Source organism: Phocoena sinus, chromosome 3 (genome assembly GCF_008692025.1).
Source record: "Phocoena sinus isolate mPhoSin1 chromosome 3, mPhoSin1.pri, whole genome shotgun sequence".
Classification (NCBI taxonomy): domain Eukaryota; kingdom Metazoa; phylum Chordata; class Mammalia; order Artiodactyla; family Phocoenidae; genus Phocoena; species Phocoena sinus.
In genome coordinates, this window is record NC_045765.1 from 20,333,001 (window position 1) to 20,357,362 (window position 24,362).

At 49.7% G+C, this 24,362-nt stretch overlaps 3 protein-coding genes and 1 long non-coding RNA gene across 9 annotated transcripts; 2 read left to right on the forward strand and 2 right to left on the reverse strand.

Annotated features, from left to right (window-relative positions):
• Nucleotides 1-1,495: 1,495 nt before the first annotated feature.
• HIGD2A (HIG1 hypoxia inducible domain family member 2A) lies at nt 1,496-2,470 on the reverse strand. The gene is made up of 2 exons (XM_032627335.1): nt 2,267-2,470; nt 1,496-1,913 (listed from the first exon to the last, which is right to left on the reverse strand). Exons 1-2 carry the CDS (start codon nt 2,418-2,420, stop codon nt 1,747-1,749), a joined length of 321 nt encoding a protein of 106 aa, XP_032483226.1. The 5' UTR covers nt 2,421-2,470; the 3' UTR covers nt 1,496-1,746.
• NOP16 (NOP16 nucleolar protein) lies at nt 1,609-7,128 on the forward strand. Its single transcript, XM_032627334.1, has 5 exons — nt 1,609-2,809; nt 2,900-3,008; nt 4,188-4,257; nt 5,785-5,891; nt 6,645-7,128. The coding sequence occupies exons 1-5, from the start codon at nt 2,703-2,705 to the stop codon at nt 6,786-6,788; spliced, it is 537 nt and encodes a 178-aa protein (XP_032483225.1). The 5' UTR covers nt 1,609-2,702; the 3' UTR covers nt 6,789-7,128.
• Nucleotides 7,129-8,801: 1,673 nt separating this feature from the next.
• Nucleotides 8,802-19,722, reverse strand: ARL10 (ADP ribosylation factor like GTPase 10). 6 transcript variants are annotated; one of them, XR_004349219.1, is made up of 6 exons: nt 18,512-19,722; nt 17,677-17,878; nt 14,626-14,801; nt 12,116-12,293; nt 11,403-11,514; nt 8,802-9,855 (listed from the first exon to the last, which is right to left on the reverse strand). XR_004349219.1 is itself a non-coding variant. In XM_032626874.1 (5 exons), exons 1-4 carry the CDS (start codon nt 18,692-18,694, stop codon nt 12,120-12,122), a joined length of 735 nt encoding a protein of 244 aa, XP_032482765.1. In that variant the 5' UTR covers nt 18,695-19,722; the 3' UTR covers nt 8,802-11,514; nt 12,116-12,119. The 6 variants fall into 6 exon arrangements, 2 of the variants coding, with proteins under 2 accessions (XP_032482765.1, XP_032482763.1); XR_004349217.1 differs by having other exon boundaries at nt 8,802-11,144; nt 11,947-12,293; XR_004349216.1 differs by having other exon boundaries at nt 8,802-11,514; nt 11,947-12,293.
• Nucleotides 17,889-24,097, forward strand: LOC116751245. The gene is made up of 2 exons (XR_004349220.1): nt 17,889-19,505; nt 19,734-24,097. It is a non-coding gene; the product is annotated as an uncharacterized LOC116751245 (long non-coding RNA).
• Nucleotides 24,098-24,362: the final 265 nt, after the last annotated feature.

The window sequence follows — 24,362 nt, forward strand, 5'->3', positions numbered from 1 at the left end:
ATATTTAATTGCCAACCGTATTAGTTTCCTAGAGCTGCCATAACAAAATACCACAGCGTCTGGTTTAGAACAACAGAAATTTATTGTCTCACTGTTCTGGAAGTCATAAATCTGAAATCATGGTGTCAGCAGGGCCATGATCCCTCTAAAGGCACTAGGGAAGTATCTGTGTTCCTTGGTGTTCCTTGCCTTGTACAAGCATTACTACAATCCTGAGTTCATCTTCACGTCGCCTGCACTCTATACGTGTCTGTTGCTGTGTCCAAATTTCCCCTTTGTATAAGGACACCAGTCATATTGGATTAGGGCCCACCCTACTGACCTCATTTTAACTTGATTACCTCTGAAAAGACCCTATTCCCAAATAAGGTCACATTCTGAGGTACTGGGGTTAGGACTTCAACTAATCTTTTCTTTTTTGGAGTGGGGGGAGCCCACAACACCAACAGTTAAAAATAGTGGCCATCCTCTCTAGAAGTGCCATAGTCCTCACCACTTCATATCTGTTCCTTGTGGAGGCCAAGGGTCACCACAAGTACTGCTTTACATTTATAATCTCTGTCTTACAGCTGAAAGAGCATGGTGGGGGCAAGAAACTTAGCTGGCCTAAGTCATTCAGCTGGTGTTGAAAGTGATGGAGTCACAGATGGAAGGAACCTGAATCCGAATCAACACTTTAGGGATGACTGCAGACCAGGAACACCTGTTTGAGACTTTACATGAATGAGAAACTCATGAGTTGCCTCTCTTCTAGAGGTTGCTCAGGTCCCCAGCCTCCTCTTTTCCTTAGCCATAAAACACTAGGTGCTGCCACAAGCCACTGGCAAGCTTTGGGGATTATGCTTTATGCTCTTTCTGTTACACCATGCTGCTTCTCTAAGCCTCAGTTTCCTGGTCCACAAAATGCATCAAGAACCAAGCTGAGATGGTCTAGATCAGTGGAGCCTTAGGTGCTCTCAGGAGGTGGGATTGGGGTCAGGAGCAGAAGTGGAAGGCAGAGCCCCCTGCCTCTGACAGAACCATGGCAGGCCTCATATGAAGGAAGGTTTTCTACTGAAAGTTTGAAAACTGTTGGAAAGCTCAGTTTTTTGTTTTCATATAACATCACTGTAGAGACTCTCTACTTTTAATAAGTACCCCAGGGTGACTGTTACCAGGAAAGTTGGAGAATCAGTAGACTATTGGAATTCTAAGAGCCCCTGCAGTCTTTAGTCTGTTTTCTCCTAAAACCAAAGACCAGGGCTTCCCTGGTGGCGCAGTGGTTGAGAGTTCACCTGCCGATGCAGGGGACACAGGTTCGTGCCCCGGTCCAGGAAGATCCCACATGCCCCAGAGCGGCTAGGCCCGTGAGCCATGGCCGCTGAGCCTGCGCGTCCAAAGCCTGTGCTCTGCAACGGGAGAGGCCACAATAGTGAGAGGCCCGCGTACCGCAAAAAAAAAAAAAAACCAAAGACCAAAAGGCATGGGGGTGAGACTGGGAATGAATTCACCAAACTACAAGTGGATCAGAGTTTATTAAGTAGGGAGTGGTGAAGGTGCAGCACAACTAGAAGTATGCAACACTCAAACTGAACCGAACCTGAGATTCCTGAAAAAAATCTGTCGGTTACGCAATTGGCCACTTCTGCCCCCACTGATACAGGGGCTTGTCAGGGGAGATGAGGGAATAATGCCAGTGGCAGGACCGGTGGTTGCTCCTGGAGCTGGGAACGATCTCCGCGGAGCTTTCAAGGGCAGGCCACCGACTCAGGGTCGAGATTTCATAGTAGATGCAGCCAGACCCATCAAGATGGCTACGACCGTGAAGCCCTGGGCGGCGATTCGGGTGCGCATCATGAGCTGGGAGCGCTGGCTCTGACCCCGGTGGAAGCAGTAGAGGCCGTAGGTAAGGGCGGCCGCTGTGCCCAGGCAGCCTGAAGAGGCGACAAAGCAGGTGGGAAGCACCCTCCGCGCTTTGGGCTCCTGCCCCCAGGGTCAAAATCTCTAAACAGCAGCTGAGGAGAGGGGGGCATGGGGTGGAGCTGAGGTGGGAGGGGCTGGCCAAAGCGGGGGTCCTCCGTGTCAGAATCGGCCCCATCTCAGCGCCCCAATCCCGTCCAGCTCCTGCTCCAATCACCGCCCGGCCCCTCACCGCCCGGCCCCTTCGCTACATCTCTGGTCCACTCTCATTCCAGTCCCCCCTGGCGTCCCCGGTCCTCCCCGATTTCATTCCCCTCTACATCTCTGTCTTCTTGGTCTACAGTACCTTTAGCGCCCGCTTGCTTACCTATGGGTACCATTGGGTTCTCGCGGGTCTTGCGAAGAAACTTTTCCTTGAAGCTTTCCGAAGTGCTGTATACACTGGGGCTAAAGCCCTCAATCACTGGGGGCTGCGATGGTTCAAAGGGTGCCTCCGGAGTGACGGGGCCAGGAGTCGCCATGTTTTAGGCTACAGCAGTAGAAGAAAATCCGGACGCTAAACCCCGCCTCCTGATGAGGTCATCAAAGAGGGCGGGGAAAAGGACTTTGCTCAGTGTTGTACGCAGGTGTAATCCCTCATGGCACTCTGGGAGTCGTAGTAATCGGTCTGCTGTCGCTGCGTGGAGGACTACATTTCCCCAAAGCCTGCGAAACCACGCGATCACTAGCCGGAAGGAGTCGCTACACGAGGTACTTGGAGTGAGAGGCACGGAGTCTGAGTTACCCGTGCTGGGGTCAGCGCGATGCCTAAAGCCAAGGGGAAGACCCGGAGGCAGAAGTTCGGTTATAATGTTAACCGGAAGCGTCTGAACCGGAATGCTCGACGGAAGGCAGCGCCGCGGATCGAATGGTGAGGGGACCAAGGTTCAGGAGGCAGGGCGTCTGGGGCGGGACAGCCGGCGAGATGATGGTTACGCGATCGCCCTCTCTTTTCCCGTAGCTCCCACATCCGACATGCCTGGGACCAGACCAAATCGGTGCGGCAGAACCTGGCCGATATGGGTTTGGCTATGGACCCCAACAGGGCAGTGCCCCTTCTTAAGAGAAAGGTAGTGACGTGGTAGGGTCCCGGCCCTTGCCCTCCACCTCCAGCTCCCCCCCGCCCCCCACTCCCGCCATACTTAGCTGGGTTTCAGAACTTAATCCTGTCTATTATTACCTCCCTCACGCCCTTCCTGGGTTTGCGACTTCCCCACAGCCAAGTCGGCCAGGCTGTACTGACTGTGGTTGAGGGTCCCTTCATATTCCCTCCCCCAGCACACATTGGACCTGGGTTGGAACTTCCCCTTTCCTTCTGCACTTACTTTTTTTCCTCTGAAATTAAACTGTTTGGGTCCCTTGGCATCTCAGCCATATTTTCCAGAGTTTATCTTTTTCTGCCCTTAACTTTTCTAATAAGGAGTTTGGAATCTTTACTTACTGTTCCTTACACCTTTCCTCAGTTATCCAGTCGTCCTTGGTCTGAGGCTTCCCTAGGGGTAGTTTTTCCCAGGGCTAATTTCTCCGGAATAATTCTTTTTCTGGACCCGCTCTCAAAAATAGCACCCCTTTTCACTCAGTAACTTCTTTCCTGCTTTATTTTAATTCATTGGCAGTTGTAAATCCTTGATGGTATATTATATTTGTATATTTGCTTATTGTCTGTGCCTCTTTCCGCCAACATAATCTCCTGGGGACAAGAATCTGTGTTCCATTCACTACTAAATCCTGTGCTGCTTAGGATGTGACTAGTGCTCAATAAATAGTCAACCTAATGAATGGGCTTGCTGATTGGATTTGTCCCATTGCCTTCAGACATGTTTCTTTTTATCCCTTCATGCCAGAAGAAAATGGTGCTACTGTTTCTTGAACAATTATGAAGCTATAGCCAAGCACCGTCAGCTTGCTCTTCTGCATAAGATGTCTGACATCTCTCCCTCACTGTAAAGTATAAAGTGCTTTCACGTGCATTGTTTAATTTGCTAACCGCACAGTTAAGTGAGGCAGGCAAGCGGTATTATGCCCATTTTATAGTTAGGCACAGAAAGATGAATTGCTTACTTGAGCCTCTTGGGAACCACAAAGCTTCCAGGGAGGGCATTAGTTCTTTTTGTCATCTATTCTTGCCTTTGTGGAGGGATCCTTGTGGGTAATGCAGCTGTGTTGGGACGGGCAGGAGCCTTTAGAATTTCCCCTCATCCAGGATCTTTTCCTGTGTCTCCTAATCTCACGGTCTGTGTTCTCTGCAGGTAAAGGCCCTGGAAGTGGACGTGGAGGAGGGGCCTAAGGAGCTCATGCGGAAGCCCTATGTGCTCAATGGTGGGTGTGGGCCACATTCCTCTAGGTCACCATCCTGCTCAGTTAGAGCTGGAAAGGACCCTCAGATGTTCTCATTTCACAGATAGAGAAACTGAGGTTCAGAGGGAAAAAGTGAGCTGTTCTAGGGCTCAGCTTGCAGAGTTAGGACTGTGTCCCGGCTGAGACATTTTCAGTCTACTGACTAAGCTCCAGTGTGTGAAGGGAGGTCAGAGATGTTCAGGGAGGATGTAACTAGTGCCTGAGAGGATAGAAGAGAAAACGGTAAGTCTCAGGCATACATTCAGCTTCTTATGAGATTAAGGATGAACCGATTTTTTTAAAGATTCCACCATGTAATCTTTCCAATGATAAATCCAATTTTATGTATATTAAGGCTATAGAGACTGAATATTAAAACAGAAGAGGGTAAATTCTGCAGGGAAGCAGGAATACTCTGGAATATTCTACCCATCCTTCCTCTTTCCTGTCTGTGGTTTTTAACAGTTCTCCTAAAGTTTAAAGTATCTGAATGACCAGACATTTGATATAGAATTCTGTGAGTTCCCGTCTGTAGTCTATTTTAATGATTCTTGTAAGAGTTACTGACTGCACAGGACTGTATATACAAAATCGTGTGTACTCTCTGTAGTCAAAGCTTATCTTAAAAAGTTTTACTTTTAATTCTTTAATTAAAACAAAATTTAATTGTGGTTTAAAAGCACATAAAATTTACCATCTTAATCATTTTAAAATGTATATAGCTCATTAGTGTTAAGTATATTCACATCGTCTTGCAACAGAACTCCAGAACTTTCATCTTGCACGACTGAAACTCTTTACTCATGAAACAATAATGCCCTGTTCCCCCCCCAACCCCGCAACCCATGGCAACCAAGTTAAAGATAATTTTGACGATAAGCAATTTTAGCACCTGACCCCGGATAAGATTTGACTACCTCATTTCCATGAGGTAGCTATTTTTCTCCCTTCATAGATGAGGAATGGGGGAGTATTTACCTAGCTATTTTAGGTGTGAGGCCATTATTGGAGCTTGGCTTTTCCCCTCACAAAGTAGTAGATACACAAAGGAGTAGAGAGGTGCCTCAGGCCCTAGTTCTTACAGCTCGAGTTCTCATTTATTCACACCTTTCCATTCCACGTATTGTTATTAACTCTTCAAGAAGTTCTCAGAGAGTTTTAGAGCTGGAAGGGAGCCCTGTCCTGTGGACAGGCACTGCATCTTCATCTCTGTCCCCAGGACCTGGCATTAAGTAGAGATTTTTAGTTTGGTGCCTTTCTTTCACCCATCTGAGGCCCAAAGAGTGGTGACTTGCCTTTCAGTTCATTGCTATACTGATAGATGCTTGTGCCATAGGCAGAGCCTGGGACCTGAGGGGCTAAAAAGAAGTTTCTAGCACTGAATTTGCAGATGGAAAAGCTCATCCGATGGTTGGTGTAGCAACTCTTGTGGCTTGGGATTGACTGAGCAGCTCAACTTGTGCAGGAAGCAAAGCCTCATTCCCTGTCTCTTGGCTTCTCTCAACCCAGACCTGGAGGCAGAAGCCAGCCTTCCAGAAAAGAAAGGAAATACGCTATCTCGGGATCTCATTGACTATGTTTGCTACATGGTGGAGAACCATGGGGAGGACTATAAGGTGAGTGGGCTTAGGCCTGGCAGGAGGAACCACTTGGGGCCCTTTGGGAAGGTACCCTGGACCATTCAGGGTCTGATATGCTTGGCTACTGCCTGTTTCCTGAGACTGAATGGAAACAGAGAGGAAAGAGAGACCCTAAGAAATGGATGCCATTGACAGAATGCTCATAATTGGATAGACTGAGTGGCCTGTGGTTCATATCACACTCATTAATATGTTTTGCTTGCATGGTATTTTTATTAATCAACTTGAACTACAGGTGACCCTTGAACAACTTGAGAGTTAATCTGTCTATATTTATAGTTGGTCCTCCAAGTCTCCGGTTCCTCGCATCTAGGGATTCAACCAACCATGGACCATGTAGTGCTGTAGTATTTACTACTGAAAAATATCCGTGTATAAGTCAACCCATGCAGTTCACATCTGTGTTGTTCAAGGGTTAACTGTAGTTGCCATTTTAATTATCGGAGGTTTCAAATAAAAGTCCTTATTTTTGGCTTCTCCTAAAAATTGAAAGATCTGGGTACATTGGACCCCCGTGCCCAGGTGGGATCAGTTGGCAATGGATGGAGAATGAGCTACTCAGTTGGTCCCAGTTCCTGCCTAGTCTCTGAGGGCATTTCCCCACATACACTATGGCTTTTAAGGTGAGGAATCTGAACCTCAGGGATGGGAAGTAGCTTGCCCAACTCAGGGCTAGGATTTGAACCTTGCCTGTCCAGCCTTCTTCAAGTGGCCCTTCTCCCTTCTTAGGCTATGGCCCGGGATGAGAAGAATTACTATCAAGATACCCCAAAACAGATTCGGAATAAGATCAACGTCTATAAGCGTTTTTACCCAGCAGAGTGGCAAGCCTTTGTCGATTCGTTGCAAAAGAATAAGATGGAGGTTGAGTGACTGGTTTACATCTGCCCCAGGTTGAGGCTTCCTCCTGGACCAGAAAAGCTGAGCCAGGGTTTAAGGCAAGGAGAGGTGTGCGGCTACAGATGAGTCTAGCCAAACCCCATGGAATCAAAACATGGAATCAAAAGGTTACAGCGCGCGCGCGCACACACACACACATACACACACACACACACACAAAATCTCACACTTCCCTTTGGGGAAGACACTGTCTCCCAGAGGCTTCAATTTATGTTCTTCTGGAGTCTCTGGGAAAAGCCAGAACCTGCTGTTTTCAGAGTGGGTGGTTTGTTTGAATATAGTCTGTGTACAATAAAATACAGTATTTTACTTCTCTGATGGTTTTGTATTTGCCCCTCCCAGCCAAGCCCTGGGGCTGCCCCTGCAAAAACCTACTCAGTCAAGGTAAAGAGGCCATTCAGCCCTTTTTGCTCCATATTCACATGCCTTTCTAGGCACAGCCTCCCTCCTCTTCTCCCCTGTTCTGGTTCCACTGCTCTCTGCCTTGGTTTCCTGCATAGCAGTTCCACTAACGCTTCTACAGAAGCCGGCTGGGAACCCTGGGCTGCTTGGGAGGGGCTTCCAGTGCTTGCCTCGCCCCAGGCTGGGGGCTGGTGGACCGGTTCTCCATGGCCCTGGTCTGAGGCCAGCTGTGGCTCAAGGGCCAGAGGGTAAGGAGCTGTATAGCTGCTTCCTGGTCTGTCTTCAAGTGACCTGCCTTTGCTACTTGTCTTTCCTGAAGGGAGTCTGAGGCCCCCAAACTTGCTTTCTGAGACCGTCTGGGGACTGCTGAATACTACTGTGCTGTGTGCCAAGCACTGGGCTACACACTGCATGGCCATTCCCTGGGGCCAGGCCTGCCTAATTCGGTGGCACGGCTGGTATGTAGCAGGATCACAGACAAAGTGTGGGGTGGGTGCTGGGCATTTTCTTGTCTTGATACGTTATCCTCAGCTATTAATAATACAGAAAACCTGTTCCTAAGCTTTCTCCTTAAAGCACGTAAAATTTGTCTCTCCTCACTGCTCTTGAAAAGAAGGGCTTATGTTTTTACATAGAACATTTCACATAAAACCCTGTAAGGTTGTGTGGGATCCTCGTCTTGCAGGTAAAGAAACAGGCTTGAGAGGCGTTAACGTGGGGTTTGAAGTCAAGTCTGCACGATGACTAAGTCTAGACTTTCTCTTGCTGACCTTCTCTTTGGACCCTGAAGGCAGCCCACCTGTCCCACACCATTAAGGCAGGCTGGAAACTAGACAGAAACCACCCCCCATCAGATCCGGCCTGCTAGACTCCAGCAGTGACTGGCCATTGTGAACACCTCAAGCACAGCCTTTATGATTTGAGTCTGCAGCAGAGCTCCTGGGGGCCTCCGTGATTTGGCCTCCTAACTTCTGCCCTTCACAGCATTCCAAATTCAGGCCTTTGACCAGGCTGGGCCCTTAACCTTGTTTCTTCACCCAGTTCAGGTGCCAACTTTAGGAAGTCTTCCATACCACTTTCCTCTGCCCCCAGGCTGGAGTTCCCATGCCCCAGACTTCCTGTAGCAGTGCCTATCACAGTCATAACTACCTTTTAGTCTGGCTGACATTCTCTACCAGACTGGGCTTGAGTGCAGGGACCTTGTCTGGGAATCCCAGAGCCCAGCCCAAGGCAGGTACTGGGGGAATGCTTGTGGAATGGCGCCACCTGCATTCTGACCTCTGGCATGGAGGCACTCAAAAGATGTTCTCGCTCCCATTTCCACGCCTAGCTTTGGCCCCGACAGCTAGAACTCCTCCCAAGAAAGGGTTTGGGTTCCTCCCCAAAAGTACTGAATTAGGCCAAAGCTGATGTTCCTTAACCCCCCCACCCCTACGTGGACTGAAGAGCCAGGGAACTGGAACTTGCTGTTTGACACGCTGTGTCACAGGAAGTGTTATGGGACCACACTCCATAGCTGCCCCTCACTGGAACTATAAGCACCAAGCACACGTTCCTCAAAATCAGAATTTACGTGAAACCATATCCAAATTTTTTGCGTTTATTGTATACCTTAAACAGCCACCAACACTCCGTTTTATGCAGTTCGTGGGTCCGTGTTCACAGGGCATGGGCTGGGACAGCAAGGCTCCTTTACTTCAGATCTTTGATGGCAATCTTCCCCTTGTCCCTTAATAGGCCCACCTCCTGGAGGCAGCAGGAAAACTTGGAGGTGCCCCTTTTCAGTTACTAGAAAGGACTTAGAGGATGTGGGAGCACACAGCAAAAATGAGAGGCAGACTGCTCAGACTGCCCAGGTCTGAGGTCTGGGGCAGGATGAGGACGACGATGGACACCACAGGCGAGTTTTAGCAGCTGGTTCAAGATGCTGGCAGTTGATACTAAACTAGCATAAGAACAAAATGTTTCTTTCCCAAAGGCAAGTGGAAACATTATTTTGGAGAACCTGGGGTTTCATTCAGACAGGCTAGAGTTGTGAGATTTCTCATTAGCATTTCTCTGTGGAGGATCGGGAGGCCAGGATGGACCAACTTCACCTCCTCCCCAGTCTTTACAGCTGGATACCAATGTGTCAGTGCAAGCTTGCAACGGGCAGTTCTGGGCGCCAAGAAGTGCCAGAGGAGGCTTCTTAGAATAGGCGGCCAGTCCAAGGTGATGGTCCCAGCAGCCTCAGGATCCCTCTTGCCCAGACCATCCACATGTCCAAGCTCTGGGCCAGGCTGGCCTCTCTTCAGAGGGATAGCAGCAGGTCAGAAGCCATGGTTTCATTTAAATAACTCTTAAGAACAGAAGCCCCTAGAGCCAGGGTAAGTGATCCAGGCACAGGTTCAACCAGCAAGTAGGTGCAGAAACTTCCTTCCCGTGTGAAGTGGGCACTGTATTGTCTTCATTAGAATATGAGAGCTGCCCAGCCATTCACTCCCTATTCCCAAGCTCAGGTAGAGTCAGGGCAGTAGGGGGAACACAGCGTCACCCAGACTAGTCAGGAACCTCACTTTGAGATGAACAGCTCCAGGTAATGACTGGTTCCCTAAAGCAGTCATCTGGGCTCCAGAACCAAAGTCACATTCAGGAACAACTAGGTAAGAGCACCACAAGGCCAGGCAGTTAGCTGTTCATAAGAAAGGCCTTTCCCCCACTTTGCCCAATCTGGTCCTGGTAGGAACTGGAGCAGATGAGTACTGTTTGCCACCCAGCCAGGGCAGGCCAGCAGCTCCACACGTGAGGCACAGCCACAGGCCAAAAGAATGTCTATACACTCTGTGCAAGTACCAGGGACCTTCAGTGCTCCTCAGTGGTGTCTTCTGGTGTGCCACTGGGACCTGTCAGTTCTGAGAGTGGTCTTTGAAAGTTGCTAAAGTAATATAAACTCTAGCCAAGTTCACCTCCCCACAGTGGGGACTTTAAAAACCTTACTACATAGTGATACTCATTAGACCAAAGGCAGATCTTAATTAGTAGAAAAGGGTGCCCCCCTCAACAATGCTGGCTCCAAAGGTAACTTTTAAGTACTAGAGGACAAGGTGGAGTTCATAGAACAGAGAAGTAAAGTCTCTCAACCTTCTAATGGTGAAATGAAAAGTGTCAGCAGAGCTTCAAAGTCTACTCTAAAACCCAAGTCATTCCCGAAATATTTAAAATAAAATCATTCAAATCACTTCTTAAAGCAGAAAGTTAATCAGAATTTCAAAGAAAGTGGTTCTATTCTGAGACATCTACAGCCCACCTTCCTGGCCTGCCCCTTTTGCACCGGTCAAATGAAACAAAGGCACATAATCTCTATTCTCAATTAAAAAGCAAACTGAGTTGGATATCTCCTTGAAAAAAAGGCCCATTTGTGGAGATGACAGTTCAGTGGCCCCTGACAGACAAAAGACTCCTTTTGTCTGCACTAAAGAGAAGTGTCAATCCAGAGACAGTCCTTAAACTGGCTGATCACTGGTAACAGGAGAATCGTGGAATGTGTACTGGAGAGGACAGCAGAAATTCTGTCCAACTTTGCCTTAGCTGGGCAATCAGCAGGTCTAGAAAGGCTGAGTGATGTACCCAAGGCTACCCTGTTGGTTGGTCTGCTGATTCTCATTTCTTTTTATTTGGGTAACTATGATGAAATTGCCTCTCCCAGAGTCATGTTACCTACACAGACTTTGTGTCCCTTTGACTACTGGGCCAAGTGGTGGAGTTCAAGTTCATATGGACCATTGTGAAGTATTATGACATCAATTACAGCCACAGAGGGTCAGGGAAGTGCGAGCTCTGTCTCCACTGACACATGTAGCTTACCACACTGTCATTCATGATTCCAGTTATTTTCCTCAACGATCCAAATTTTCCATGACAATCATCTGGGGGTTTTAATAACAGCACCTAGAAACAGCCTAAACTTTGGCCTGTTCCTTTTATAAATAAATAAATAAATAAATGCAGTTTGGAGGGCAACGTCCCGCTCCACTGACAGTCTTCTTCCCAGGGACACAGGCAGGCTCCTTCCTTCCCCAGACTTATGTAAACATGGGCATTGGCACAGTTAGTGTAAGAGCAGCAGCTTCTGTCTCCAGATCTTGGTGGGGTGGGGGGCTGGGGGAAGCTTTCAATTTTTCTGATTAGCGGGTGAATACCACTTACTCTGTAGTCAAGAGGCTGGTGGGCCAGGCCTCAACCTCGGGGAAGCAGGGAGGTTTCAGAAAGCTCCTTGCTAGGATCTCTAGGTTCGTCCTTGAGCTTCTTATCTTCATGGCTGGGAAATACATCTCCAAGTTAGAAAAAAAACATAGAAATCACTTCTCTTTAAAAAGGATGGCCCTGGGGCCAGAGAGGGAGGGATTGCACAAGGCCATGAGCCAGCTGGGGTTGGAGGATAATGCAGGAGTGGGGGTCTGAGCTCACAGCGTACTGCCCAGAACCTGCCCACATTAGAGGGGTGTGAAGTCACCAGGAGGGAATGGTCTAGACTGGGCATACTTCGGACACCTACAATGGTCCTCAACCACTGGGACATATAGGGCGGGGAGAACTAAGCCTGCTGAGCAGCTCACTGTACAGGTCAGAGGACGAGGCTGCCTTCCCTGGTGAAAGTGGGATTCACTCCCAGCCCAGAATGGGCAAGACACCATTCTCTCCCACCCTCAGCCTCACCCATCTCCCTGCTTCAGCCTCATGGCTAGCTCACCAAGGCTTCCATATGGTTCCTGGCCTTGCCCAGGCCCTGCTCTTGAGAGGGCGAGGAGGGGAGAAGGGAAGTGCTGCCACATAGCCTGTGCCCCAGGCCCCGGCTGGGGATGAAGAAGCAGGAGGAGCAGAACTGGGGTCCCAGGGCTGGCTGGTGAGCAGGTGGGTACCAGCCTAGGAGAGAAGCTCCAGGAGCAGTCTCCAGATGTGCACGGTGCCAGGATTTTCAAAGCCGGCTCCTGCAGGGGCAATGCTGGCTGCCAAGAGGAAGACTTCCCGCTGGTTATCGACAGCCTGAAGGCCCAGCTCCTGCTGCAGCTCCACCACACTCACGGCCTCGCTCAGGTCCTGGGATGAAACAGAGATGTCAGGCGGGACTGACAGTGTTTCCCAACAACCCACCCTTGTCATCTATGAAATAAACTGTTCTTCGGCTCCCTGGGGGAACACTGGGGCCTAAGTTCTCTCACGGCCACTTGGTCTAAACTCTCTTCCTCATCTCTGACTTTCTTGGTATCAATCTCTTTCCACCCCGTCATTCTTACCCACAGCCACTGTGCTAAGAAAGAGCACTTCCTCTAAGTCAGGCATTGTGATAGGCACTTAATCTTACTTAATTCTCACAGTCCACACTTAACGGATGAGGAAATAAGCTCAGGGAGGTGAAGTCATTTAGCCAATGAAACAGTGATAAGTGGCAGAGCCAGGTTTCAAACTCAGGTTGGCTTGATGACCAAGTTTATAACCTTTATAGGAATCCTAGCTGAGTTTCCTAAACTTAATGGTGGAGAGAGAGATCTTACAGTAAGGTCACTTCCAGACAAGGGCCTTACCTTCCCTAGACTTCTAGAAACCCAGTGACAAGAAAAAGAAGCCACTACACAACATGGCTGGTGATGGTACATTTTAATTTCAAGCCTAGCCCAAGATTAAAATGATTCTTCTTGGAGCAATTCATAAGAGTGCTGGGACCTCAGGTTCAAAATCACTATAAATTATAGTTTATATACAAGATGATGATGTGATTCACTGTCCAAACTGGCGTACTTCTTTTTATTTTAATTAATTAATTTATTTTAACGTCTTTATTGGAGTCTAATTGCTTTACAATGTTGTGTTAGTTTCTGCTTTGTAACAAAGTGAATCAGCTATACATATACATATATACCCATATCCCCTCCCTCTTGCATCTCCCTCTCACCCTCCCTATCCCACCCCTCTAGGTGGACACAAAGCACTGAACTGATCTCCCTGTGCTATGCAGCTGCTTCCCACTAGCTATTTTACATTTGACCCCTCTAGGCAGTCACAAAGCACCGAGCACCAAGCTGATCTCCCTGTGCTATGCAGCTGCTTCCCACTAGCTAGCTATTTTACATTTGGTAATGTATATATGTCACTGCTACTCTCTCACTTTGTCCCAGCTTACCCTTCCCCCTCCCCATGTCAAACTGGGGTACTTCAGAGACTCAAAGTAGGTAGTATTAATAGTTATACGAGAGCAACAGGCATAAATGGGGGCTGTCCCAGGCAGACCAGGACATATGGTTACCCTATTTATAAATGACGGTCAAGTATTTCCTGATAGGCAGAGGGAACTTGAGGTCAAAAATGGACAGCCGGGCTTCCCTGGTGGCGCAGTGGTTGGGGGTCCGCCTGCCGATGCAGGGGACGTGGGTTCGTGCCCCGGTCCGGGAGGATCCCACATGCCGCGGAGCGGCTGGGCCCGTGGGCCATGGCCGCTGAGCGTGCGCGTCCGGAGCCTGTGCTCCGCAACGGGAGAGGGCCACAGCGGTGAGAGGCCCGCGTAACGCATTAAAAAAAAAAAAAAAAAAAAAAAAAAATGGACAGCCTCTCTCCAAGCCAGGCTGGAAACATGCCCCACAGCTATCAGGACCATGGGCACAGGCCACATGAAATATGACAGGACTCTATACTGTGGCAGAGAATGGCATCTTAAGTGTGTGATGCCGAGAGTTGCTCGGCCAGGAGAGGTAGAGTGAAGAGCAGGAACTTTGAGGAAGATCTAAGCTCAACTCCTGGCTTTGCCACATACCAGCTGTAACTTTGGGCTAACAGCAAGGCCTATAGTGGGGTTTTTGTAAGGCTGGAGTGAGGTCACGATTACCAGGTGCTTAGCATGCTGTAAGCACACAATAAATGTTAGTTCTTCTTCTTATTTAATCTGTTCAACTTCTTATCACTTCCTAGCTATAGCTCTCTGATCTAGAGTCAGAAATCATATGGACATAGAAGAGTGGAAAAGGTGCAGGTTTTGGAGTTAAGACATTCCAATTTTACTATTTTCAAGGCGTACAAAATTTCTTTGAGCTTCAGATTCCCCATCTGTAAAATGGAAAGAGTATCCCATATCTTGCAGGGTGAACAGAAGCATAATATGAAATGTTATTTGAAACCACACCTGGGAAATAGTGGACACTTAATAATAATTTTTCTCATTTCTCTAGGATGACAAATGACAGGCAAAGAGGAAGGCAGAGAGAGGATGCGGATTAGGAATGGGAAAAGAGTACAGGTAGCAGAGGTGGGGGACAGTTTCTCAGCTAAGCGTTGCAGGTCATGGGCCTGGGCCCGAATACCTCTCCAGTGCTCCCTGCCCCTGCTCAGGCATCTGTGGACCAAGCCCGCCTGGCCTGAGCCAGCCTCCCATGGCCCTCACCTGCTTGTTGGCCACGATGACGACAGGCAGGTCAGGGTCCTTGTCCAGTAGCTTGTGCAGCTCCTGTCGGGCCCAGGGCAACCGCAGCCGGTCAGCCGAGTCCACCATGAACACCAGCACGTCCACTTCATTCACAAACTCCTTCCAGTAGAAACGCAGATTCTGGCTGCCACCGACTGAGGAGAGGCCAGGGGCCAGCTCAGAGCCTCCCTAGGCCCTGGCTCGCTACATATAGCCTGACCCCACCCCACTTCCTGCCTTCCAAGGCTCCACTGGCCAGGAGCAAGGGTAAGTCCACAGGTTCCAGAGCCAATCAGACCTGGGTTTAGCTCCAGCTCTGACAGCTAGGTCGCCCTGCGCAGGTCGCTACCTCCGAGCATCAGTCTCCTCCTCACTGAACTTACCTAACAGGTTGCAGCAAGACCCAAAGGTACCACATGCAATGCACCTTTCACAGGACTGGTGTATACTATATGCTCAATAAATAGTACTCTGGTTCTTTCTCCTGGGCTGCCTTGCCTCCTCCCAAATCCTAGCTTCCTCCTGGGTCAGTGGCAGCTGTGGTCAGCAGCCAGGACTCCCTGCCCTGCCTGTGCACAGCCATTCTCCATTTGGCTTCTCTTGTTCAGTCTAGTCGCCCCATTTTCTTTCCTTGGAAACACCATACTCAATAGTGTCACCAAGTGGCTGCCCAAGTAGCACCCCCAACCTGGGTTATTCCTGTTCCCCTCTGTCCCTCTGCAAAGTCCCCACTGGTCATCCTGCATCCTAGTGTTTCTGGTTATACTTCTGACACTTGTGGGCTCTAAGCTCTTTGAGAGTTAGAGCTATTTATCTCTGGATCCCCCCAAAGCCCTCAGCACAATGCCTGGCACATAGCAGGCACTCAACAAGTATATACTGAGTGCTTACTAGGTGCCAAGCACTGATCTGGGTGCTGGAGATACAGAGGTGAGCAAGGCAGGCAGGGGCCCTGCTCTCAAGGAGCTCCCTCCGTAACCAGAAACAACACAGCAGTAACACATAAACACATTCCACAAAGGAAGGAAGTAAAACAGAAAAAGTGAAAGGGGTGGGGTGAGGTGGTTGTATGTGCTGGTGGCTTTGGACTGGTTGGTCTGGGAAGGTGGTCTAAGGAGGCAGCATGTGAGCTGAGTCTGGGATGACGAGAAGGAGCTAGTCATGAGATGAGGCAGAGAGAAGCAGAGCAAGATCCATGTGTTTGAGAAACAGAAGGCTGAGGCACCGCCAGAAGGGGAGAGGAAGAAGCCATGACCAGCAAGGCTGCCCAGGGCTGGACCACACAGGGCCTGTAAAGCCACAGTGAGTCTGTGGGGAGCCCCTGAAGCATTTTAAGCAAGAATGACATGATCTGATACGGGTTTCTGAAAGATACCTATGGTCAACATTGAGGACAGAAGTGGAAGCTGGAAGACCAGCAAGGAGACTGTTGTAGTCCTGACAGGTGACCATGGCTTGGACCAATTAGGCAGAGATGGAGGTGGGGAGAAGTGAACAGACGCAGACTCGACTGGAGGATAAAGCTGACAGAACTAGCTAATAAAATGGATATAGGAGGTGTGGGGAAGGCAAAAGTCGTCAAAAATGCACAAAGTGCTCACTCTCAGCTGGGCTGCAGGCCAGGCACTGTAGGAGACCACAGTGAAGTGTGTGCTGTGGGAGGGGAAAGCCCCAGGACTTGAATGGGAGATCTGGGTTTGAATCCAGGTTGGGTGACCTTACTGAGCCTGGGATGTTAACAGGGCAGACCCCTGGGTAACATGAAAACACCAAACCCCTTCTTCCAAGGTGAAGGGAGGGGGATACTGTCTCTGCCAGACAGAGTGGGCCTTAAGTGCAGAACCCCCACTTGAATTTTCTGTGTCCCTGGCACAAGAGATGGAGACAGGGAAAGCCTGTTGAAAGGACTAAATCTCAGGTGAATGTCAACGTTTGCTACAGTCAGGGAGAAAAGATGTAGCCAGGGCAGGCTAGCAGGCAAGGCCCTGAGACCAGAGGAACTGGACCCATTCAGGCCAAAAGCCAGGTCCTCAGAGTCTGATCCCACCACTTTAGGACTTAACTAAACCCACCTAGTCTTTATGGTCTGAGTCCTTTGGCTGGCAGGAAGGCTACCTGTCCATCCCCACTGAGTCTGTGGCTGGACACAGGTGGTTAAGTACTGCTGCGCTCTCAATACCCTCTCTCCCATCCTCTCCTGGGATCCCAAGAGGCCTAACACTGAGGGCAGGAGGATGCTCAGACCCTCTCCGATCACTCACTCAACAAGCTCTCCCAGGTACCTGATTGGGGCTGGGCCCTAGAGGCCAGAGCTGGAGCGGATTTATCGGTGCCCCAGATGCCTAGTCAGGGACACAGGGTGGTATGTGGCAAACACTGCAGCAGGAGGAGCTCTTAATCTAGCCTATAGGGGTCAGAGAAGGCTTCAGAGGGATATCATGCTTGACTTAAATCTTGAAGGATGACCAGCAGTTTAACAAGGGAAGAAGGGCTTTCCGGACTGGGGGAACAGTGTGCATGCAAAGCACAGAAGATTAGAAAGAAAACAGCAAGCACCCTTCAGAAACAAGCACTGCAAATGGTGCTTAACATCGAGAGCCCAGAGCCAGATAGTCTGCATTAGCTGACCGGCAAGCTGCGTGCGCTTGGATAAATTATTTTACTGGGCCTCGATAAATAAAAAAAAAATTATTTTTCTGGGCCTCCTTTCCTCACATATAATGAAGGTAGTAACTGTTTCCGGTTTTATGGAGTTGTTGGGAGGGTTTTTTAAGTGATGTCTGTCAAGGGCTTGGCATACTGGAAACTTTAGTTGTTAGTATCTCAGTGTTAGGCATGTGGGCTGCAGTAAGGGTGAGGGACAGGGGTCGACCAAGCCAGAGTACAGAGCTTGGACTATATCCTGTGTCGCAGGGAAGCGTGGGAAGGACTTTCTACAGGGGCGTGTCCTGCTTAGATAAAAAGCCACAGCTTGGGTCCAGCTGAGATGATGGGGAGACAGCAGGAGACACGGAGGGAGGGTCTGCTCACTCTCCAGCAGGTCCACCTCGAAGTTCTTGGTGGGCAGCCGCACGGAGTTGAAGCCCCAGGTGGGGATGTGGCCTTCCAGCGGTGGCTTCCCGGCCAGAACGCGCAGGAACGTGCTCTTCCCAGAGCCATCCAGCCCCAGCACCAGCACCTCGCGCTGCTCCAACTCCTCCAACGCCGGCTCCTCGTCCGCTTCGTCCTCGGGCTGTGGGGTACGGGTCAGGCTGCGGTTGGCACCCTCCCGCCTGACCCTTCCCCATAGAAGACCGGAGGCCCAAAGCGCCCATCCCCGCCCTGCCGCCGTTAAAGGGGCAGCCAGGCCCGCTCTGCTGCAAAGGGACTAGCGGGGCCTATGGAGTCCTGAGTCTCAAGACCCGTTCTTCAGGTTTTTCCTGAGTGACCTCGGGCAAATTCCTACCCCTCGCGGAGCGTCAACCTCCTCAGACTGACAATCCCCACATCCCACAGCGAAAGGAACAACCGAGTCGGGGTAACGCGCAAATGAACCGCGCGGGCTGGGTAAGGGGGCGGAGGGCCTCTCCCGGCATCCTCCGGCCTGCGCGCACTGCGCAGGCGCCGGGCGGGCGAGGGCTGGGCCCGGCGCGGGCCCGGCGCGGGCCCGCCAGGCTCCGGCTGCCCGGAGGAAGCCCTAGGCCTACGCCGGCGCATCATAGCACACTCCCCCAAACGCCCACCCGTTCCTCGGTTCCGGGACTCCCGGCCGCCCGACGCGCGTCCACCCGCGCGAGGCCTGCGGCGTCAAGCTCCCGCCCCGCAGGGCGGCGGTCACACCCCTCGGCTGCGCGCGCGGAGGCGCAGAACCCCTCCAGGTACTCACGTCCCATTCGTCCCACTCCGGAAGGCAGGCAGGCTCCGTGCCCCACCAGGCTTCGCCTCCGTCCCAGCGCCGCTCCCGTCCGCGGCCGAAGTAGGTCTTCCAGAGGATGAAGATCACCGAACCGAGCACGGCCGCCGCGCCACCCAGCGCCAGCACCAACGGGCTTAGCGGCCGCGGCGCCATCGGGCCGGGCGAGGGGCGCGGGTACCGGCTGCACAGGCCGAGCCAGCCGGCCTGCCGAAGATGGCCCCGCTGCGAACTGCCTCGGCCGCGCCCACCCACCCAACCGAGACCCGCACTACAAGCCCCACAATGCACCGCCGCTGTCGCGACAGGCCGTCCGCGCCCTGGCGGCTGGAGTGGGGGCGCTGGCCGGAGCGCGGGGACCTCCTGCCTACTCTGCAAGGTGCCATGTGGAGCGAGAGGCTGTGTCTGGGCAGGACAAGAGGCGGTGATACTGGCATCTACCGAGCACTTGCTGTGTGCCAAGGGGTTAGCTCACAGCTGTTCTAGGTTACCCCTTAAAACAGTGCCTCTTAGAAGGGAAAACCGAGGCCCAAGCCACACCGTAGTGCTTTGGTGAAGCCTGCATTCAAACCCAGGCGATCTGTTTCCTGCATCCCTCAAGATCTCGGAAAGGAATTCTATGGGATGGCAGGTTATGGAGTGCAGAAACAGGACTGGAACCCAGGTCCACGACTGTTAGTACGCCCTACCCTGCCTTGGCTGCTGCCTGGTTCCCAGGGGTTCTGCTCTCTTGTGGTCTCTTGGCATCCTGATGAAGCAGGCAGGTCCAGGAGTCTGTTTAGACCTGACCACTTTGTCCTCCGTGACCCCCAGTGACTGCCAAAGTTTCCAGATGTAACACAAGGAGGAAAAGCAGGAGAAACGGGCCTGGGCACTTAAGAGGAGGACCCTGTGAGGAGAATGTAAACCACCTCAAGCCATCTTATACAACAGGGAGGACTCTAGGCTTTTTTCTAGTCATCCCCCGGTATGCTCAGATCTCTCCTGTTTCCTCTGACTTTGGTTGCTACCTCTCCTTTCCATTTTAGCCCTGCATTTCCTATTCTTTGACCCACCCACCCAGAGAAGCTGTTCTCACCAGGGTCTCTAACAAACCACTTGTTGGTAAATCCCTTAGTGGCATCTAGTTCTTATCTTGCTTGACCTCCTGGCACCATTTAACACCGTTAAATCTTTTTTTTTTTTTTTTTTTCAGTACGCGGACCTCTCACTATTGTGGCCTCTCCCGTTGCGGGGCACAGCCTCCGGACGCGCAGGCTCAGCGGCCATGGCTCACGGGCCCAGCCGCTCCGCGGCATGTGGGGCCTTCCCGGATCGGGGCGTGAACCCGTGTACCCTGCATCGCCAGGCGGACTCTCAACCACTGCGCCACCAGAGAAGCCCTTTTTTTTTTTTAATTTTATTTTTGGCTGCATTGGGTTTTTGTTGCTGCGCACGGGCTTTCTCTAGTTGCGGCGAGTGGGGGCTACTCTTCTTTGTAGTGCGCGGGCTTCTCATTACAGTGGCTTCTCTTGTTGCAGAGCACAGGCTCTAGGCACGCAGGCTCAGTAGTTGTGGTGCACGGGCTTAGTTGCTCCGCGGCATATGGGATCTTCTCGGACCAGGGCTCGAACCCATATCCCCTGCAATGGCAGGCGGATTCTTAACCACTGCACCACCAGGGAAGCCCCAACACTGTTAAATCTTAGCAGATGTTTTAATCTTCTTGGGCTGTCATAACAAAATACCACAGACTGGGTGAAAAACAATAAGAATTTAGTTCTCACAGTTCTGGAGGCTAGGAAGTCCAAGATCAAGGTATCAGCAGATTCAGTTCCCAGCTAGTGCCCTCTTGACTTGCAGGCAGCCACCTTCTCACTGTGTACTCATGTGGCAGAGAGAGTGAGCTCTGCTCTCTCTTCCTCTTATGTGGACGCTAATCCCATAGTGGGGCCCCACCCTCTTGACCTCATTTAAATTTAATTACCTCCCAAGAGCACCACCTCCAAATACTATCATTACTATTACACTGGGGATTAGGGCATCAACATAATGTATTTTGGGGGGATACCACCATTTGGTCCATAACAGCAGGTTTATAAAGAATGCTTCTGCTCCCCAAGTTTAGAACTAATGGAGAAGACAAAGAAGATGTTCAAATGGAGAGAAAAATGTCATCTTTGTTGTCAATAAATGCTGAATTGGAGAAAGTGGCTTAGACGTGGGGCCGAAATAGACTTGCTGATACTTTCTCCTGAAACAGATGGACTACCCACCAGATCAGTGACTCAAGTCATCACGCAAGGGCAGGAGTTTTATACTAAGAATATTAACAGCCAGTATGGCAGAGGCCCCAAATAGTCAGAAAGGGGTAGGCACTGAAGTGAGAACAGAAACTGTCTAGAAACCTTACAGGGCCAGGCCCCTCCCGAGCAGTCAGAAAGCATCCTGATCCACCATCTGTACAGATGGGCAGGGCAGAAGAGCCCAGAAGCAGCTGGGTTGAGCATACCTACTATCTTCTCCCAAACTCCGCATTCAAAGAAGTCATTCCTCTGGAGAGAAGTAATGCTTAGCAAGAGAGCCTAAGAGTATGACTCCAGTCCTGTGTTTCAAACTGTAGTTTAAGACCATTAGTGAATTGTGAAATCAATTTATATCATATATATGTTTTATACATAGATATATATATATATATGGAATACAGTGGACAATAACACCCTCTCATGAAACTTTTGTTTTAAGGGTGTGTGTGTGTGTGTGTGTACTGGGGTACCATGTAAAATATCTATACCTTCTTCATGCTTTTTAGGAGATTTTCTCAACCTGATCTTAATATCAATACTTGCTTATTTGGTCTTTCTTTGGCTATATCCACTCTGCTATTCACCCCAGACTTTGAGGTCTTTATTTCATCTATGACATTTTTCATGTCTGACTCTATAGTTGGTTCTTCTGTATGACTTCCTGTTCCTCCTTCATATTTCCCCAATCCTCTCTTTTCCTTTTTAGAATAATACTTAAAATGGGTATTTCATTTCCTGTCCTGCCTAGTCCATGAACTCTGCTGTGTCTGGTTATGGTTGCCCTGTATGTTGTCTTTCTCTTGATGGGTGTGTGTCCCTCAGCTGTCTCTTATCTGCCCCTGTGAGCACCTATTTCTTTGGGGCCAGGACTGAGTGCCTGGGGGAGGGGGCAAAGCCCAAGTGTAGCTTGAACTTTTCCTGGTGAGTTGAGAAGGAGACTCGTGTACAGTCTATACCTCCTGGTTTATACTGTCCTGAGCAGACATCTGCATCCCTGAAGTACCTCCCTGTACCTCTCTCTATCCAGGTAGGACTCTTACTAGAAGCTGCCACCCATGGTTGCCATAACCTAGTGCCTAAGGTGTCAGGAGGGCGGAGAGGAGTGGTGGAAGAGAAGCTAAGGTACAGGCCAGTTCACTGCCTTGTACTTGTTTTTGACTTCCCTCCTCACCCAGAGGCTGTAAGCCACCCCACCCAGCCAGTGCCTTCTCAGCCTGCAGTATTAGTATGGTGACAGCTGTAGGGCTGGCCAAGGTCTGCTCCGGGCAAGGGGGGGAAGAAGAAAGTGTGTGTCTATCAGAAAACTCTGATGGGGCTGTGTCCTATTCTGCTCTGGGCTGCCATTGTCCACACCCCAGCCCGGCCCTCTTCTGGTAGCCGCAGGGCTAGTTTCTCTGATCTGCCAACTTCCCTGTGACTCCTGGGTATCCCCCTGACCTGGGGCTGGCTTGCGCTATCTGCCAACTTGTCAGCTTATCTCCACCTCCTAAAAGAGAAAACTGAAGCCTGGAGAGAGGAAGTGACTTCCCCAAGACCACAGAGTCAATAAATGATGCAACTGGGGTTTGTACCAGGTCTGTGTGATTGCAAAACCATGCTTTAAATATCCTAGATCCCCCTTTACAGTTGCTGGAACCTAGGTCCACTCATTTTATCATACTTTTCATCTGAAAAAGAAGCAAAACTCAGAGTTTGGCTCTGAAGTCTCTCATATGTACTGGAGGAGAGAAGAGTAGCAGGGTTAAAAGTTATTAGAGCATAATAGAGTTATGTGAGGAGCAGTTAACAAAAGGCCTTCATAGGAGGTGAGGCAGCTGACTGAGAAATGTTGAGTGTGATGAGAACTCAGGAAGGCTTCTACTGCATGAGGTACAAAGATGATTAAAGGGGATCCCACAATAATTTTCTTGGTGCTCTTAACCAAAAGGGCAGTGGCCGTAATGGCTCTAAGGCAAGGAGGGTGTCCCCATGCCACAGGGTCCAGTTGCTGGCTATAATACCCTAAGCATCAATGGTGGTCCCATGTTTTTGGGTGAATATCCCCAGGCCATTCTTTTCCTTTTCATAAACAAAAAGGATTTCAAAACCATGCTTTAAACATCCTAGATCCCCCTTCACAGTTGCTGGAACCTAGGTCCACTCATTTTATCATACTTTTATCATACTGATAATTTTATCATACTTTTATCATACTGATAATTGCAATGTCCAAGAGCAAGTGGGTTCATCAAACTCTCCTTTAAGGCCTTGGAAACTATGTTGTCTGGTTCTCATAAAATTGGGTCCAGGTTTTTATTGTTTAGTAAAATATTACAGAGGTTTGGCCATAAGAAATTTGAAATCCAATTTTGGCAATAACCAACTAGCCCAAGAAAACCTCCCAGTGGGCACTTAGTTTTGGGTTTTAGGAAACTTAGGACACCATGAAGTCTGTCTGAATCTTGAGTGTAGCCCTTGTTCTGATATCAGATATCCTAAATATCAAACCTGGGTTCGGGCAAACTGCAATTTTTCTTTGGTGAACTTCGGTCCCTTTGAGGCTAAAAGCTTTAGCAAGTCGATGCTGTCTTTCTGTGAGAAACCTTGAGAAAGAGAGAAAAGAAGTAAATCATCTACATATTGCAACAAAGTAGAACCTCTAGGGGACTTTATATCATCCAGATCAGCTTCTGGGATTTGCAAGAAATAAGAAGTAATGTCTCAAGTAGAACCTTGAGACATTACTGTCCAGGTGAATTGTTTTTCTTCCCAAGTGAAGGCAAAAAGGTAGGTAGGTAGCTTCATGAACAAGAATACTAAAGAATGCACTGCATAAATCAATTACAGTAAAGAATTTACATCTGGTGGGAATGGATGTTAGCAACATACAAGGATTAGGAACAACAGGGTGTGGAGAGATAACAGCGTTGTTTGTTGCCCTGAGGTGCAGCACAAACCTCCACCCTTGACCCTTAGGTTTTCTCACTGGTAAAATGGGAGTGTTACAGGGCTACTACAAGGGATAATGAGGCCTTGAGCCTTGTAACTGTTATGGGTCTTATGCCCTGAAGAACTTCTTATAGGGTGTTAACTAATTCTGGGGAGAGGTTTTGAGGGGTCTATATGAATCTTGATGGGAGGTACGCTATGAATTTTGCCAACATCAGTTGGAGATTTTGCCCAGAAGGGGGATGGTAGCTGATTCAATAGGCACAAATGATCTGTGTTTCTAGAATAAGCTCTAATACTGTCAGAGATGGAACAAATAAAAGATGTCAAAGGATCATTTAATTCACCTGGTGGGTGACTTTGATGACTACTGTCAAATTCTAGAATTATTTCCTTTTTTGGGGAGAAAGAAATTCTGGCACGATACTTTTTTATTTCTTGGCCACACCACACAGCATTCAGGACCCAGACCAGGGATAGAACCCATTCCCCCTGCAGTGGAAGCATGGAGTCCTAACCACTGGACCGCCAGGGAAGTCCCTGGTGTGATACTTCTGTAAGAAGTCTTGGCCTAATAAATGGATGAGGTGGAGGGACTGAGGAGAAAGGCA

Excerpts from the sequence above, each read along its gene's own strand:
- NOP16 (XM_032627334.1), top strand. The coding sequence starts at position 2,703 with ATGCCTAAAGCCAAGGGGAAGACCCGGAGGCAGAAGTTCGGTTATAAT. Across the intron at positions 3,009-4,187 it reads TGCCCCTTCTTAAGAGAAAG|GTAAAGGCCCTGGAAGTGGA; the intron begins GTAGTGACGTGG and ends TGTTCTCTGCAG. Across the intron at positions 5,892-6,644 it reads ACCATGGGGAGGACTATAAG|GCTATGGCCCGGGATGAGAA; the intron begins GTGAGTGGGCTT and ends CTCCCTTCTTAG.
- HIGD2A (XM_032627335.1), bottom strand. The coding sequence starts at position 2,420 with ATGGCGACTCCTGGCCCCGTCACTCCGGAGGCACCCTTTGAACCATCG. Across the intron at positions 1,914-2,266 it reads GAACCCAATGGTACCCATAG|GCTGCCTGGGCACAGCGGCC; the intron begins GTAAGCAAGCGG and ends TCGCCTCTTCAG.
- ARL10 (XM_032626874.1), bottom strand. The coding sequence starts at position 18,694 with ATGGCGCCGCGGCCGCTAAGCCCGTTGGTGCTGGCGCTGGGTGGCGCG. Across the intron at positions 14,802-17,676 it reads CGAGGTGGACCTGCTGGAGA|TCGGTGGCAGCCAGAATCTG; the intron begins GTGAGCAGACCC and ends GCCTCTCCTCAG. Across the intron at positions 12,294-14,625 it reads TCATCGTGGCCAACAAGCAG|GACCTGAGCGAGGCCGTGAG; the intron begins GTGAGGGCCATG and ends GTTTCATCCCAG.